The sequence below is a fragment of the Lissotriton vulgaris genome, chromosome 1_1 (genome assembly GCF_964263255.1).
Source record: "Lissotriton vulgaris chromosome 1_1, aLisVul1.2, whole genome shotgun sequence".
Classification (NCBI taxonomy): Eukaryota; Metazoa; Chordata; class Amphibia; order Caudata; family Salamandridae; genus Lissotriton; species Lissotriton vulgaris.
In genome coordinates, this window is record NC_141685.1 from 690,663,184 (window position 1) to 690,682,290 (window position 19,107).

The following is a 19,107-nucleotide window of genomic DNA, read 5'->3' on the forward strand; positions in this document are numbered from 1 at the left end:
AAGTTGCAGCTGCTTTTGAAGAGGATATATGATTTTACAACGCGTACTTTTAGCACGCATACCATTACAACAGATTTTTTACAACGCAAGTCATTTTACAACGGATACCTTTACAACGCAAAACACTACAACGCAGATACTATTACAACGCATACCATTACAACGTAAGTACAGGTAAGTATATAATAATAATAAATAATTTTAAAATATAATGTGAATATTTATTAATGTATTATTTAATTTAATTATTTGTTATATTTTTTTTATTAAAATTATTAATTAAATTAATTTTAATTTTATTATTTGTAAAAATAGGTTAAAAATACCCCTCTACCCCAAAACTCAAACCCAGCCCTAAAACCTAAAAATACCCCTGTATCCCAAAACCCAAACCCAACCCTAAAACCTAAAAATACCCCTGTACCCCAAAACCCAAACCCAGCCCTAAAACCTAAAAATACCCCTGTACCCCAAAACCCAAACCCAGCCCTAAAACCTAAAAATACCCCTGTACCCCAAAACCCAAACTCAGCCCTAAAACCTAAAAATACCCCTGTACCCCAAACCCAACCCTAAAACCTAAAAATACCCCTGTACCCCAAAACCCAAACCCAGCACTAAAACCTAAAAATACCCCTGTACCCCAAAACCCAAACCCAGCCCTAAAACCTAAAAATACCCCTGTACCCCAAAACCCAAACCCAGCCCTAAAACCTAAAAATACCCCTGTACCCCAAAACCCAAACTCAGCCCTAAAACCTAAAAATACCCCTGTACCCCAAAACCCAAACTCAACCCTAAAACCTAAAAATACCCCTGTACCCCAAAACCCAAACCCAACCCTAAAACCTAAAAATAGCCCTGTACCCCAAAACCCAAACCCAACCCTAAAACCTAAAAATACCCCTGTATCCCAAAACCCAAACCCAACCCTAAAACCTAAAAATACCCCTGTACCCCAAAACCCAAACCCAGCCCTAAAACCTAAAAATACCCCTGTGCCCCAAAACCCAAACCCAGCCCTAAAACCAAAAAATACCCCTGTACCCCAAAACCCAAACTCAGCCCTAAAACCTAAAAATACCCCTGTACCCCAAAACCCAAACCCAACCCTAAAACCTATAAATACCCCTGTACCCCAAAACCCAAACCCAACCCTAAAACCTAAAAATACCCCTGTACCCCAAAACCCAAACCCAGCCCTAAAACCTAAAAATACCCCTGTACCCCAAAACCCAAACCCAGCCCTAAAACCTAAAAATACCCCTGTTCCCCAAAACCCAAACTCAGCCCTAAAACCTAAAAATACCCCTGTACCCCAAAACCCAAACTCAACCCTAAAACCTAAAAATACCCCTGTACCCCAAAACCCAAACCCAACCCTAAAACCTAAAAATACCCCTGTACCCCAAAACCCAACCCCAGCCCTAAAACCTAAAAATACCCCTGTACCCCAAAACCCAAACTCAACCCTAAAACCTAAAAATACCCCTGTACCCCAAAACCTAATGTTTATAAAGAAAGATAAACTTACCTATAATTATACTTACGATGTAATGGTATGCGTTGTAATAGTATGTGCGTTGTAGTGTAATGCGATGTAAAGGTATCCGTTGTAAAATGTCCTGCGTTGTAATAGTATGCGTTGTAATGGTATGCGTTGTAAAAAATCCGTGGTAACAGTTACATACCTTTGAAGATAGTGTCGGGTGGAAGCAAATGGTGTTCCATCATTGTGAGAATAACAATCTCCTTGAAAGGGGCACAGTATATGAATATGGAATGAGTGAATTTACAAAAAAATGATAGGTCATGTGGAATTACATCCTCAGAAGGGTCAGGCATGTTTGTCGCTCAATGGAAGCATTGACATAGTTCATATATGCCTCTTCAAAGCCGTTGGCTTTTAACTGGCATATGTAGAGATTGAGCTTTCAGGTGCACAAATTGACATCATTTTTACAAATGTTTTTCTGGAAAATCTACTGAAAACCTCCCTAAGGACATTTTATCAACCTTTCAGAGTGTTTGCATTTATTCTCTGGATTATCTTGGCACTGGATAAACTAGCTTTTGCCAAAATAAGCTCTCTTATTGTTCCATGCCCACTACATCATGGAATACCAACTTTTTGATTAAAAGCAAATAGGCCTGTAAGCATCTAGTAAGCATTAAAAGCACAAATACTCATTACAGACCAAATATGCAGTGGTTTTAAAATATTATTAAAAGAAGATACAGAAGACACACTCTACTATTATTCACGCCTGGGGAAAGTCAATGATGCTGCCTAGGAGATTGTTAAAATGCAAAGGACTTTACAACCGCTCTGGACAGGACTTTTATTTGACCTGGTATTTCCCCAGTGGACTGGGACTCTTGCAGGCCAGTTTAAAAATGAAAGCCCAGGGCCCTGATGTCTCGGTCAGTTTCCCTTGCTCACAGAAGTTAATTGCAGCATGCATTGAGAGTTTTTAGAAGAAAGAAACAGAGGTAGGGGAGGTGAAGGTAGAGTAAAAGAAATCAGAGAAGGAGAACAAGAGGCATGTTGATCGATCAGTTTTAAAATGAACAACATACTTCAAGGATAGATGTCTTTCTTCTCTTGTTTGTAGGCAAATCACTTCTTCCAGAAGGGATTTTCCCCTGCACTACATATTAACCAAGTATGTGTCCGCTTTTTTTCTTCCTAAAATTACTATACGAAAGTCCCTTAACACCTACTCTCCTTAAATCATCCACTTTGATTCTTCCTATTGGAGAATAAATCTTGTCACAGTGGAAGACCCACCCGAGGAAAGGAACTTTAAAACAGCCTTTGCTAATCGACCCATGGGTCTTATGTTTCAGAGCGGGCAAACTTTTGAGAGTTACGGTATCCATTAGTAATACTGTATGTCTCACCACAATAGTACTGATTACTTCTAAAACCCGAGATTTGATAGGGGTCGGGGGCATCAGTGAGCTATATATTATATATTATATATAGTTTAATATATATATTATAATATAATATACCATATATTATAATATACTATACTATATATATATTATAATATACTATATATTATATATTCATAGTGCTAAACGTATCCTCTTCATATTGCAAGGAATGGTCTCATCCATGGTAACTGACATACCCACTAATATACCTTTAGATTAGGAAGTCTCCACGTTACCTTTAGTAAAGATGCTTCTGTGTACGCAGGTTTGAAATAGTCAACTATAGGGATCGAGCTTGGAGAGAAAGCAGCCAATAGATTAAGAAGGGAAAGCATCTGATAGATCAAGAAGGATCAAAACCGCCTGCCCTTTGATCCAGAATGATATGTTGTTCAGAGTTCTTTTCAGGCCAAAATGGAGAATAGCATATGAATAGGGTGACCATACGTCCCCGTTTTCCCAGGACGGTCCCCGTTTTTAGAGAAGTGTCCTCGTGTCCCGGCACTTTTCTCCAAGTGACTCAAATGTCCCCCGTTTTCAAACAGTGTCCCGGTTAAACACAGAAATGTCCCTGTTTTTCATTATTCCGGTTGAGCATGGGCGTGCATGCTCTCTTTCCACTGGTGTTTGCTAGCCTGTGATGTTTTATTGATTTTTGCCAAATATATGCTATAGTCCTTAAAAGTGTAAATGTAATTAGAAGAACTAATGCTGCTGTGTAAAGGAGAGGGGGTGCCAATAAAAGACCTCTGATTTGTTGTCTGTAATGTTTCATCTCGGGCTGTGGAGGGAGCTGTTATTGTAGTCCTTTTTCTATGTCTGACAGCTGTCAAATAATCCCACTTTTATGTGGATGGTTACTGCAAACCGTAGTCCTACTTCTATGTCTATGACCTGACCCCGTTTTTTGTTTTGAGAATCTGGTCACCCTACATATGAATGTAGTTTTATTGCACCTGATTACTACACATTTACTTCATTACCAACCTCTGTGGCCCGCTCAAATCAATCCTAGGTAAAATTGGTGAAATTCGTGGTGGTGGTGGTGGGGGAGGTTGAGGGGGAGGGGGTGGGCACGATATGCAATATTAAAGGAGTGATAAAAGCGCAAAAAGCGACAACGTGTTTCATTTAGCTCACTGCCTTGTGTGATATTAATCGCCAACTAACGAAAAAAACGTACAAAAAACAGAACCCGGCAGGTTCGTCCCACCCACCAGATGCTGTCTGTTCCAGAGCCACAGTATGCACTGAAAGATGGGATGTCGAAATGACAATACGCTTTGCTTGTTTTACTACTCCATGACGTACTGTCATTCTTACCTCAGTCCGATCTCACACTTGGACTGTGACGGTTTATATTGCGTGCCCTAACCAACACTCTTCAGAATTGCAGAAAGCATCGTACATCCCTTAAAATGTATGTAATATCTATAAAATAAAGTGCTTCTTTTCATGCGTCTGCTGCTCGGTGGACTGTGTACAATAATACACACTTTATATGTAAATCGAAAACCTCAGAGAGCTATCTAACTGTAATATCTTCATTATAGTAGTCATTTCGCTCGCTCTATTTTGTAAGTTGTTCAAAAAATGTATTTTTCACTCAAAACGTGTTGGATGTCAGCTTGAAGCCTTTTAATACTTTTGGGATGTGGAAGGTGAACATGACTGCGATTTCACATGGCACTTCTTTTTGTCATTCTGATAATGTATGTCTGCTTTTACAGGATATTGTCACAAACGTCTCTCCAAGAATTATTCGAGGATGCACTTCAGGCCCTACATACGGACCGGGGCAGGGCTCATTTTTAAACATTGAACTGATTAGCGAAAAGACAACTGCTTACTGGTGCCAAAGTGTCGCCGAGCTGAAGGCTGACTTTCCAAACAATGTAAGTAAATGGCCATTTCTATATTTTTAATTTACAAAACTTCAAAGTTGCCTCATGTATATTGCAATATTCTTTTCGTGCACTGAAATACGCTGATGTACATATACACAACCATAATCTCCTGACTACTAGACGTATGCATGCTCTGCCAGGGTGAACTACAGCCAAGAAATATTTTTTCTGACGAAGCTTGGAAAGCAAGACATGAAGGTGCAGACATGTGTTTAAAAAATATTTAAATAATTGCCCAGCAAATGCAATAGACACGACCAAAATGAATTAACGAGATAAAGGTGCTTATATAATTGTCTTTATTTACTATGTCTCATCTTAACATATCTGCAAGTGTGGCTTTCCTCCATCTTTCTTCATATATGTTTTACCTCTCTTTTGTCGTGTGTTTATTGAATGTATGCGGTAACCCACTCTCATCAGTAGCGTAATGCCCATTGGCCTCAAAGGGCTTCGCCCCCCCCCCCCAACGCAGTCCCCCCCCCCCCCCCGCTGTGTCTATCAGCCCGGGTTGAGATAGCTTCCCGGGCACACACACATAGCCGCACACGGGTACTTCACAGGTCCTAAAAGACCATTTACTTGTTAACGAGGCCCTGTTGTTATTCACCTCTTCTTAGAGGCCCTGCATCTCCACTCTGCCTATTGCTGGAAGAATCAGCCCCCCCCCCCGAAATTTTTAGTAGCCCTCCCCCCCCCCCCCCCCCCAAATGTATCTCTTTTTGCGCCTCTGCTCTCACTCTATGTTTTGTTGCCCCATTTACGTCATAGTTTTCTAATCTTAGCTAGCGCTCTCGTTAAGACCATGATAATAGACCCGTGGGCCCTTTTGAGCAATTACTAATTGGTAATAAGTCATTTACTTAAGCGCGAAGTGGAATGTTGACTGAACAAAATGTATAATTTTCTTCATATGGGTGTTTGTAAATCGAGAAAAGTGTAAGGGGATGTCACAGTAAGACATAAGCAAATACAATTTTATTTGAAATGCAGCACCCGTCACTGAAGAGAATTGCTTTCACCAAGCAAAGAAAGGTCTCTAATCACCCCTGCGCAGACACTCATGTTACTCTAACAAACACGAACAAAATAAATTGTGAATCGTGGCTAGAACCTCTGTTTTCGCATAATACATTTTAACACTCACCGTACATTTATTAACCAACAGAACGGATGCCAAACAATGAAAAAGTGCTCAAGCACTTGAGTTTATAATATGCAAGCAAAATAAATGGTACTTCAACACAAAGAAATAATGTCTAATGGCCACAACAATGCAATATGACGCAAAGGCACCTTGCAACAACTGACATGCAAAATGGAACATCAGTGCATCGCAGTATACAATGCCCACGAGGTTTGCCTTAAACACAGGTCAAGTCCCTTTACAGTCTCACAGACCACAGGGAAATCTGCTCTGCAAATGACGGCCAAGGCCGAGACAGACATATTGGAATTTATGAATATAAGATGGATCTAGAAATACTGCAAGCTTACTTTCTACTGCACTTTGCCATCAAATCACAGTGGTGCCTCACAACAGAAAGAAACATTGTTAAAGACTTTATGATATTGGAAATTACAACAATCAATTAATTTTAATGTGTTTTCCGATCTGCAAAGTGCAAACAAGTGATGTGGGTTCCCGGCTCTCATACTGCGCCAACATTTCACTCATGTGGCGTTGTCAAGGTGCTCTGGTAGAAAGACTTCTTCAAAACTACTCTTCGTAGAGGACATATTAAGAAACAGGTTGCACACAAGAAAGTCAAGAATGAAATCTAGAACTGAAACGCTCAAGCATTGTTCCCTAAACTGGGGCTCCTGTGTTTCAGAACTACATACCAGTGGAGTGAATCACCAGAAATTCCCACTGTAGTTCACAGCCATGCACTTGCTGGACAATCTGATAGGTCACAGGCTCATTAAAACCCCCTGTTTCATGTGAGAGATAATTATGACACTATTCATTATTCTGAGCTGACTCTTTACCTATGTTATTCACCTTATAAGTGGAGGAAAAGTGTTTCCTCCATTAAAAATTGAAAAGCTTTCTTTTGTTCAAAAACTGTCCGTTTACTTCAACGGGGCACCAGACATTCCGCTTCCTGTAGATACAGAAGGAATATACTATGTCCTTTTCATCTCAAAGATATTGCTACACTTCTCCAAAGTAAAAAACAGGAAAGTGCAATGATGCAAATATGTGCATCTTAGAACTTTGTGCTGTTTTAGTTCTGGCTTTAGAGCACATGTGCCGGTACACCATAAGCAGAAAAGTTATTCAGAAGTACTGCTGAGGGAGGGGCTTAGACTTCACCCAGATGTTTGGTTCCTTAAGTACAGAATTTGTTTGAGAAGAAAATGACTGCTTCTACTGGAAAGAGTCATTGTATTGCACTGTTTGCCTTGTGGGAAAGCTCATACTCATCATCACAGGACTGTGTTGGTTGTGGTGGCAATCCAGTGAACAAGGGTAGCATTGATCTTTTTATCATAAAAAAATCAATAAAGGCAATAGGCCTGGCATATTTATTGTGAAAAGAACGTGTTAATGTCAATAGGCATTTGAAGGTGAATAGTTATTACTCTGTATTTGACCTTGCACAGTGGTATTTTGTTGGAATGGAATCTCACAGATTGTCTCTTTTAGGAGATTATTTTTCTTTGCAAAATGAAGTATTGTATACATTTGCTTTTTTAAAACTGTATGCATGATGGTTGCCTTTTTGGAAAGCCTATGTTCGATACTACAGGCCGGAGTGCTGACAAAAAAAAGTTAAGGCTTTAACCCTGTGTGGTTCGCTGGTACAAATGTATCACATGCTATAGGTCTGATCTGGTTATAAAATGGATCACTGACATAATATCGAGGGACATAATATCGACTACCTAAAATGTCGGCGACAAAATATCGACAGACAGAATATCGACTTTGTGTCTACAAACAGGTAAGTACAAAAACATTGAGTAAAAAATATTGTTTACTACAATATAGTTTGTAAAAATATCGACTTTAGTAAAAACAATGTTAAATTAAATTAATATTAAAAAGTATTTACTAACATATACTTAAAAATACTTAAATTAACTTATATTAATTAAATAATTAATTAAAGTTATACATTTTTTTACAATCATATTTGTTGAAACATATATATATATATATATATATATAGTAACATAATTTAATTAAAAAAATATCCAATATTATTACCGTAGGATAGCGGAAGTGTAAAATTACTATTCCCACTCCAAAGAGTGCAACAGTAGATAAGGCGTTGGATAGCGTAGGGGTAAAAAATTACTATTCCCACTCCAGAGAGTGCAACAGTAGGGAAAGGGTTGGATAGCGTAGGGGTACAAATTACTATTCCCACTCCAGAGAGTGCAACAGTAGGGAAAGCGTTGGATAGCGTAAGGGTAAAAATTACTATTCCCACTCCAGAGATTGCAACAGTAGGGAAAGCGTTGGATAGCGTAGGGGTAAAAATTACTATTCCCACTCCAGAGAGTGCAACAGTAGGGAAAGCGCTGGATAGCGTAGGGGTAAAAATGACTATTCCCACTCCAGGGAGTGCAACAGTAGGGAAAGCGTTGGATAGCGTAGGGGTAAAAATTACTATTCCCACTCCAGAGAGTGCAACAGTAGGGAAACCGTAGGATAGCGGAAGTGTAAAATTACTATTCCCACTCCAGAGAGTGCAACAGTAGGGAAAGGGTTGGATAGCGTAGGGGTAAAAATTACTATTCCCACTCCAGAGAGTGAAACAGTAGGGAAAGCGTTGGATAGCGTAGGGGTAAACATTACTATTCCCACTCCAAAGAGTGCAACAAATACCAATAAATAAATTTACATATTTAATTATTTATAAATAAATTACTTCCCACCCTACTCCCCTATAAACCCACAACCCGCCACAAATTAAAATTAATTAAATTAACATAATTATCAATTAATCAATTAAATAAAATTAATTGGCAATTAAAATGTAATTAATTACAAAATGAAAATTAATTAGCAATTAATTATAAACAAATACCAATAAATACATTTACATATTTAATTAATTATAATTAAATTACTTCCCACCCTATTCCCCTATAAACCCACAACCCACTACAAAAATTACATTAATGAAATTAACATAATTATCAATGAATCAATTAAATACAATTGATTGGCAATTAAAATGTAATTAATTACAAAATAAAAATTATTTAACAATTAATTATAAATAAATACCAATAAATAAATTTACATATTTAATTATTTATAATTAAAGTACTTCCCACCCTATTCCCCTATAAACCGACAACCCGCTATAAAAATTACATTAATTAAATGAACATAATTATCAATTAATCAATTAAATAAAATTAATTGGCAATTAAAATGTAATTAATTACGAAATAAAAATTAATTAACAATTAATTATAAACAAATACCAATAAATACATTTACATATTTAATTAATTTAATTAAATTACTTCCCACCCTATTCTCCTATAAACCCACAACCCGCTACAGAATTAAATTACGCAAAATTTAAATAACATTAAATTCATTAATTAAATTACATTATAACATAAATAAACACTTTTACCACATAAAATACACTATAAAAAAATCGATATTAATACATTTTCGATATTTTTAATAACCTATATTATGTACTTCGATATTTTGACTATCTATATTTTAGGTTTCGATATTACATTACTTACCTTCAAAACGATATTTTTGATGTCTATGTTCTGTCCATTCGATATTATGTCAAGCCTATATTTTGAACTCGATGTTATGTCCATTCGATATTTTGTTGTCGATATTTTGTCTGTTTACCAATGAAAATATGGCAAAGGCAGTAAGCCTAGCTAATTTATTGTTAAAAGATTTGTTTAAGGCAATAGGATGTTAACAGTGGATTATCAGACTGTGATGAAGATAGTGTGAATATCCCACAGATTTTAGTAGTAGGCCAGGGTATCGATGTTGGTCCACCCCTTTGACAAGCACTAAGAGAAGATGTTACACTGTAATAATCTTTGTTAAGCCTTTAGCGAGAGGGTGTATCTAATTTTGCCAACTGAAGTTTTGTACATATTTATAATTTTATAACGGTATGCATGATGGTTTCCAGCTTAAGTGTGTTTCATTAAGCCATTGATGATGTTGGTGTCAAGCCAATGATAAAGGTTATACACCTTACCAATTCATTCGGAAAGGCTCTGTCAGATTCCATTGAATTGATCTGTTTATTATGAAAAGCATTTAAAATAAGTTCCACTCACTCAGTACGCCTGAATTTTTTTGCTTTTAAGATCACTTGGTTTTGCACATTTTACTGTGGGTGAGTCTCACAACATGTATCTCAACAAAAGTAATCGCATGGCAAATGGACTGTCCGTGTTTAGCGTCAGTGTCCACCTTTAAAGATAAGGTTGCTATGATGCAACAAGGGTAAGGGGCACTTGTCTGGTTACACATGAAGTCTGGTTACACATGAACATGTGCACTCATATGGGGGCTGCACATGTGAGACTACTGCCATCAGCGACGGCTCGTGGAGGGAGTTACGGTGGGGCAGGAGGGTGGGGAGGGGGAGGGGCAGCGCAGAGGTTGCTAAAAACCGGCATATGGATAATTGCAGGTAAGTAAACAATTTAATTAATAAAACGAATTTCGTAGCTCGCACTGCATTGCATTTTGCGATGCAAGGCGCACTACGAAATTCGTTTTATTAATTAAATTGTTTACTTACCTGCAATTATCCATATGCCGGTTTTTAGCAACCTCCGCGCTGCCCCTCCCCCTCCCCACCCTCCTGCCCCACCGTAACTCCTTCCACGAGCCGTCGCTGACTGCCATGCACAGGTAGATTGGTGATGAGGGGACTCTGTAGGATTAGATAATGACCTGCGGGAGGCCTTATATTGTTAGTGTACACTAATAGGGAAAGTCAGTGTGATTTACTGTTTTGTCTGTAGTGACACTTTATTATACATATGGGGGAAACTGCCTTAGGGTGACGTTTTACTTCTCTTTGATCTACAAAGCCCTGTGATCATCTTTATGAGAAAATAAAATCTGCAAGTTCACAAAAGAAATCTGTGCAACTTAGGATGCATCCAGAATTGTCATACTTCTCTGGCTTATCTCAGGATCTCAGAGCCCAGGTGGTTTGTCCCCCTGCTGTGCCAGGTTAATTACATTTCTCTCCAGCAGCAGGAACAAAGGCCTCCCCACACAAACAGCGCTTCACTCAGCTCCTGAGGAGGACAGGGGTGGAGCGGAAGGATCTGCACCAATCAATCAGCCGTCACATTGTACCAGGGAAGGGCCTGCTCAAGCCTACTGAACAAAGGAGGGAACCCAGACCCCTGGAGCCAACGCAGGACAAAACTGATGTTCCCAGAGAAGATGTGACTGGTGATTCCTGGATGATACCATCTTGACCTGTCCCCGCTTAGTGTACAGGAGGGTTGGGACATGGGTGGAGAGAGGATATTGGGCCCTAGGATTGACCAGTGGTGTCTGACTTCCCCCCGAATAGCGGTATGCCTGCCCCGCAGCCTGTGTGGGGAGCATGCAGCCATCACCAGTCAGCAGACACCTGCCCATAGGAGTGGACAAGAAAGTAGAGGTTGCTGGCTCCTGTAGCTGCAAGCGGAGGTGCTGGCCATGTAGGAGACGGCGGGGCATCAAGGAGGTGGCAACTTAGCTGCCCTCAACATTTGGGGTCTGGGACTAATTAACCTGCATCATTTTCTCTATTTGTGGTTGCCCCAAGTTGGCAGGGAAACCATCAATGTGATAAAGGAAGAATGGGGGTTGTAGAAGTGCAGCAGCTCCCCTAAGGGACTTTTAAAGTAATGGCCTATATCTGTGGGGTCATAGACTCCTTGACATTTGAGGAATTTTCATCAATGTTGTCCCAATGTTGGAACTTTGACTCTACAGCACCTTCTAAGGATTTGTTCTATGGCTTTAAATGCAAATAATTTAATGTCATGCAGCAGTACCCACCGAAGGGTTTAATTAAGGAGCAATGGCACTACGAGTCCCAGAGTGCTGTGATGTAAATAAATCTACCGGAAGACATAAAAGAAGGGAGAATGAGAACTTGCCGATTGCTCACCTCTGCTTAATTGACTTGCAAATTGCCCGTGAACAAGGAGCAAGCAGCTCCGAAACGCGTAGGGCTGCAGAATTGTTCAGGACACTGCTACCGGTTTGCTTTGAATAAAGAATTCTGCTACAAACAGTAGGATTTGTCTGTGCCTTGAGTGCGCCCTCGCTGTGGGATAACTTGTGTGGCTGCTTCACCTACATTAGCCGCCGCTCCTCCCCGTGCTCCTGAGTTCACCGCTCCGCCACTCCTCCCCAACTGTCCGTCGCTCCTCACCACTCCTCCCTGCCTGTACTGAATCAGTATTTACCGATTCTGAATTTACGGAATCATCATTTACCGATTCGGTATTTACTGAATCGGTAAATGACATGTAGAAAGTACTTTCAAGAGTGCTTCTGTGCTTTAAGGATTCGTTAATTACCACCAACTATTAGTTGGTGGTAAATAACGAATACCTCTGTAAATGCAGATCTGTGCATTTACACCAGTGCCATGTGGTAGACATACATGCCCTTAGGGCATGTATGTGTGCCACATGTGCACACAAGCACTATTCAGGGGTGCAACAGGGTGTCAATGTGACACCCTGCAACCCTTGCCTCTTTCCCTATTTTACAGAATCAGTATTTACCGATTCGGTAATTCCCATTCATTCCTATGGGCCTCCAGGCCCACAGGAATGAATAGGAATTACCGAATCGGTAAATACCGATTAGGTAAATACCGAATCTTAACGATTCGGTAATACTTACCTAATATTTCCCTACATAGCATTTACCAATTCTAAAATACCGAATCAGTAAAATTCGGTATTTTAGAATCGGTAAATGTCCCTCACCTACATATGGCCCTCAGTGCCAAATAAAATTCCAATAAATGGTTTTAATTTCCCTTTTTGAATCCGGGGTCAGCATGCTCGGTTGTTCGCAAAATCTACTCAGGCCCAGCTCCTGAAGCCATTTGTGAATATGAGCCAACCAAGGAAATGTGACATGGATGTCTAATGCCAATAGTTCACTTAATGCTTGTCTATAAGTTTGCAGTTCATCGGTGATCCATATTCTTATCTAATATGATAAAGTCATCCAAACTTCCCTTTGCTCAATCCGTTTTATACCCAGGTCATACATGAAGGGGATCACAGGAGTGTTTTCGCGGAGGGCAATCAACCTTCTCAATACCTTGTTTTCCCCCACAATTAGGATGGAGAGCGCCCCACCCCCCCACAACTCTGAGCAATTCAAGGCAGCAGTTTGAGCCCTAGACTTGTAAACTTCTAGGGCTGGTGTGATGGCCTTTGTCCTGGTTGCATGGAGTTGTTTTTATAGCTGGTGCTGAGATTTGCAATAAAATAGATCTTGATTTCTTTATATTCAGGTTCCATGAGAGTTTTGAATCAATGGTTACCCCAAGATAAACAAAACTGGGAATACGCTCTAAAATCGCTCCATTCAACATTATATCCTTTTTAAAAACATTTATGGGGCCTTATGGACATATATTTAGTTTTTACTGGGTTTATTTCCAAGCCTTTTAATTTACAATATTCATCAAGCGTATTTAAGAGATATTGCAGGCCCTTTGGTGTTTGTGACAACAAAATTGTATTGTCTGCAAATGTCAACGAACATATATGATTCCCTCCTAATTTTGGGGAGTTGTGTTTAGATTTTTGCAGGAACCCAACCATGTCATTAACATATAAGGGAAACAAGGTTGGCGCCAGGACGCAGCCCTGGCGCACGCCTCTCCTGACTCGTATCTCATCCGTGAATTCCCCCGCTTGCCCCAGCAGACCTTTTCAAAGTTGTCTTCATGAAGCCTAATCAGCGTGCGAGACACTTTTGTTTAGAAAAACAGCTTGTAACACCCCCATTGCTTACCATTTCTTGGCTCTAGTGTCCCTCTTCTTTGCAGCCTCCTTAGCTGGCCAGTGCTGGCCTAACTTCACTTTTGATACTTTCAGGGGAGCAGGGACCAAGTACAGTTTGATTTGACTCAATTAGTGCCCGTCCACTGCTCCAGATGTTTTTACTTTATTATTTCTTCACCCTTCCACCTCTGCTGCCTGCAGCTCTCTCCATAGTGCTCTTAACACATTTTTAAGTGTGCTAACTTCAGCAAGCTTAGTCAGTACATGCTGGTGACATTTACTTTAATTTTGTTAAGTTTGGCAAGCTCAGTTGGCGCATACTGGTATTATTTCTCCCCCTCCCAGTGCTCGATTCTGCCCCCATTGTGGAATATAGCTCTTTTCATTTTGTATTGTGTTAACGTCTTATAGCTTAGTCAGCATATGCTTGGAGAGAAAGAGGCTCCATCGAAGTGAGTCAGCTCTAAAACGGAAAATAAATACCTCCTGCTGGGCCATATGAATTGAAGTGAATGTCACAGTATGCGACGCAAACATTCTCCAGTTGTTGGCCTGCCTGTTCATTCCTAGCAGAGTAAAAGGGTGCCACAAAACCCACTTGAAAGCAACGAAAATGTGGCAGGCAAGGGGAAGACAAGGATGTGCCGTTCTACCTCATTATAATGATTAGACTGAACCAACGTGGAAATCAGGAGCCATAGTGACATGAAACTTTTCATAATTGGCAAAGTGTTTTTCATTTTTTCTTTTCAAACTACTGGACTGTGAACAAGATTGCATTCTTTAATAAATGGGGGTGCTTTGTAAATATTGCTAAAAAAATCATGATCTACGGAAATAGCTGCATCAGCCACTTAACTCTCTTCAGCCATTTAATCATAAAACATCTTCCTCCATATGTTTTCTGGCTTGAACCCCTTTTTACTTGCTCCAGGAAATGTCATGCCCAAACTAAGATATACATTCTTGTCCCTAAACCCTTGCAGACGTCTGGTTGCTTGAAGGAAACAGCGGTGTCACATTAAATAATGCAATGGGACAGGCATGTGTGCAAACGTGCTGCGGCTGAATAGTTGCAGATGATGAAGGCAGAGCACTGTTTGTCTGAGGGAATGACTAATACAACGCGGTCAGAGCCACATGTGTCAGAACAACTCAAGTGAACCATGCTTGCGCGAACAACGCATCTGCCTTAACAACACAAGTAAGATAGCGGTCTACAGAATGGGCGGGGAGAAGAAGAGGAAGCATCAGAACAGGAAGCTTCAGAGGCTGACAGGTAAGTGGGGCTGGGGCTGGGTTTGGGGGGTCGTTTTTAGGAGTAGGGTCACTTTTAGGGCTCAAGATACTTTTGGGAAGGGGCAGGCTTTTATGGCTCAGCCAGTTGGGGTAGTTTTGAGAGCTGGGTTTGAGGGGAGTTTTTAGAATTGGGGGCAGTTTTAGGGCAGGAGACCTGGGTAGTTTATTTAATTGGGTGCAGGGTTTAAGGCCTTTGGGCAGTGGAAGGGTTTGGGGTAGTTTTATGAAAAGTTCTGGGTAGGTTTTAGGGCTCAGGGCGGGAGAGGGGATACGTGTAATTTATGGTAGGGGGCAGGGTTTTAGGCCTCAGGGCTGAAGAAGGTGTAGTTTTAAGGGCTGGGCTGGTTTTAGGCATCAGGACGGGGGCAAGTTAGGGGGTTTACATTTTAGGGCTTAGGGCAGGAAGGTCAGGGTAGTGGCGATCTTCACCACACATGCATTTTCAACATAATTGCATGGTAAAGGCATAGGTGGTGAAGGAGTGCTTGGTTAAGAAGCATTCACAGATTGCGCTACTTGGTAGAGGCACACGTGGTTTAGCCATTCGTCCCTCTGTCATAAAACCATTTGTCTGTGATACTGTTACAGCCAACTTAGCTTTCATATCAGAAATCTTATATAGGCCAGACGCATCATCTGTGACAAAGTCCCTATGTTTGTGCTAGACACCCGCTTCACAGGGAACTCTTTTGTAAGACAGACATGGCATACATTTTCACTTCTATATGCTTGTTTAAAAGCACAAATTCCTAAAGGCTAAGCACTATGGTCTGAAAACAGGATTGCATGCAAATCTCATATGGACACGTCCCTGTTAGGGTTACTGTCTGATTCATACTTACAACCTGGCCATAACTGTCTGTGTCTGATGCGAGATTTACAAGACTCCTGTCAGGTTAACGCACACCATTTTGCATTCTGGTACTTTTATCTTAAGCGTGCCAATTAAAAATACAAGACACAAGTGCAGCAATGTAAATAATGTTGAATAAAAATGCAAGGAGCATAGCTTTCAATGGTACCAAGTCATTAGGGTCATATTCAGCTGGCTAGTCCTGCTTACCAACAAAGAGCCCCAAGCATGCTGGGTCTTGTAATTTCAGCTTACCTTTTGAATGGACCTACAGCAGCCACATCATGTGACTGCTGTTAGCTAAAGTCATGTGCGTGGCAAGGGGCTATTTGAGGGATAATACAATTCTGTCAGATATGGTCACATGGTACGGAGTAAGCTCAAAAGTAAACAGCTGTATTAATTAACACTTTAACTTGCTTTCGACAGCTGCTCTGCGCGTATCTACAGCAGTGCACAGACATAATATCGAGTCCAAAATATCGTTTGGACATAATATCGAGTTTTAAATATCGTATGGACAAAATATCGACAGGACAGAATATAGATATCAAAAATATCGTTTTTAAGGTAAGTGATGTAATATCGACTGTTAAAAACTATAGATAGTTAAAATATCGAAGTATATAATATAGATTGTTAAAAATATCGATTTTTTAATAATATCTAATTTTTTATAGTGTTTCTTTATGTTATATTATGTGTGAAAAGTGTGTATTTATATTATAATTAATTTTAATTAATCAATTTTGTTTTTATAATTATTGCGTAATTTAATTCTGTAGCGGGTTGTGAGTTTATAGGGGAATAGGGTGGGAAGTAATTTAATTACAATTAATTAAAAAAGTACATTTATTTATTGATAGTAATTTTTAATTAATTGTTAATTAATTTATATTTGTTAAATAATTACATTTTAATTGGTAATTCATTTTAATTAATTGATTAATTGGTAAATATGTAAATGTTACTAATTTATTTTCTGTATTGGGTTGTGGGTTTATAGGGGAATTAGGTGGGAAGTAATAACATTATAATTAATTAAATATGTAAAATTATTTTTTGGTATTTATTTAGAATTAATTATTAATTAAGTATTTATGGGTAACTATAAAAATTGTATTTGCCAATTAATTTAATTTAGTTGATTAATTGGTAATTATGTTAATTTTAACTATTTATATTCTGTAGCGGGTTGTGGGTTTATAGGGGAATAGGGTGGGAATTAATTTATTAATAATTACTTAAATAATTACATTTATTTAAATTTATTTAATTGGAAATAATTGTTAATTATTTTTTAATTAATACATAATTATTTGTTAATTTTTTATTAATTTGTATGTATTAATAGGTGATCCATTGAAATAATCATTGTTAATTAGTAATTTTAATATATTAATTATTATATGATATAACATTTTTAATTATATTTAATTAATTATTAATAGATATTCATTTTTAAATGTTTAAATAATATATGAAGTATTTACTTTCCCTAATGTAGTAATCTTAACCCCTACGCTATCCAACGCTTTCCCTACTGTTGCACTCTTTGGAGTGGGAATAGTAATTTTAACCCCTACGCTATCCAACGCTTTCCCTACTGTTGCACCCACTGGAGTGGGAATAGTAATTTTTACCCCTACGCTATCCAACGCTTTCCCTACTGTTGCACTCTTTGGAGTGTGAATAGTAGTTTTAACCCCTACGCTATCCAGCGCTTTTCCTACTGTTGCACCTACTGGAGTGGGAATAGTAATTTTAACCCCTACGCTATCCAACGCTTTCCTTACTGTTGCACCCACTGGAGTATGAATAGTAATTTTTACCCCTACGCCATCCAACGCTTTCCCTACTGTTGCACTCTTTGGAGTGGGAATAGTAATTTTAACCCCTACGCTATCCAAAGCTTTCCCTACTGTTGCACCCACTGGAGTGGGAATAGTAATTTTAACCCTTACGCTATCCAACGCTTTCCCTACGCTTGCACTCTTTGGAGTGGGAATAGTAATTTTTACAGTTTTGTTATTGTACGTTAATAATATTGGCTATTATTTAATTATATTTTGTTACTATATATATATATGTTTTACCAAATATGATTTTTTTTACTTTCATTAATTATTTAATTATTATAAGTGAATGTAGGTATTTTTAAGTATATTTTAGTAATTAATTTTTAATATTAATTTAATTTAACATTGTTTTTAGTAAAGTCGATATTTTTAAAAACTATATTTAAGTAAATGATATTTTAAACTCGATATTTTTGTACTTACCTGTTTGTAGATAGAAACTCGATATTTTGTCTGTCGATATTTTTTCAACGATATTCTTGATGGTCGATATTCTGTCCCTCGATATTATGTCAGTGATCCGTTCCCTTATAATACGAATTTGTAAAAGATAAGACAGTGTTACCCAGTTACTCATGTCTCCCAGAAAGCCTATTCTCATTACTGAGTTTCGTTTGAATAGCCAGTGCACTCTGGTAGTTGTAGTGACTTGTTTCAAATGAAACAGTCACTTTAAGAAATCTGATGGCAGTAATTGGCAAAAGGAAAGTCAACGAAAGGGTTTTGAAAGAGGCCAATGTAGGCCAGGGCCGGACTAGGAACCATAACTGGTCCTGGCAAACTGCTCGGCAGGCCCCCTGGTGTGGTATTGGGTTCTCCAGGCCTACATACTGAGGTTCCGTGACGATTTGAACCCGTGTTTTCAATATTGTCGGAAATACATAATATTGGTATCAGCGAACCGCAAATGATCCATTTAGTATATCCTGGTGTTTTCGCTACGCTACAAACAAGAGCACTCCTTTTATGAACACATTTCTGATCTACCCACGGCATCCATCTTAGATCATGGCAGCCATTTTGTGTTTCTTGCCCTCACATACGCAATAACCTCTGATCACTTCATTTCGATTAAGGACACGTAGCCTTAGCCGGAGATTCACCTCTTACATGACACGTGCACCTTAAACCAGATCACGCTGTAGCTGCATGACTCGATAAAGTCTGTCTCCTCTGCCCGAGGCCAGCCCTGCCAAACTGGTCTTCGTGTCCATTGTCCTGATCACGATTAGGAGGC

At 39.0% G+C, this 19,107-nt stretch overlaps 1 protein-coding gene across 1 annotated transcript in view; it reads left to right on the forward strand.

The window, feature by feature from the left end:
- The window catches only part of DPYD (dihydropyrimidine dehydrogenase), a 3,292,815-nt gene that overhangs the window by 2,271,890 nt on the left and 1,001,818 nt on the right, over positions 1 to 19,107 (forward strand). Inside the window, exon 14 of the mRNA XM_086954704.1 lies at positions 4,674 to 4,838. Coding sequence (XP_086810830.1) covers positions 4,674 to 4,838 — 165 coding nt within the window. The remainder of the gene's footprint in view (positions 1 to 4,673; positions 4,839 to 19,107) is intronic.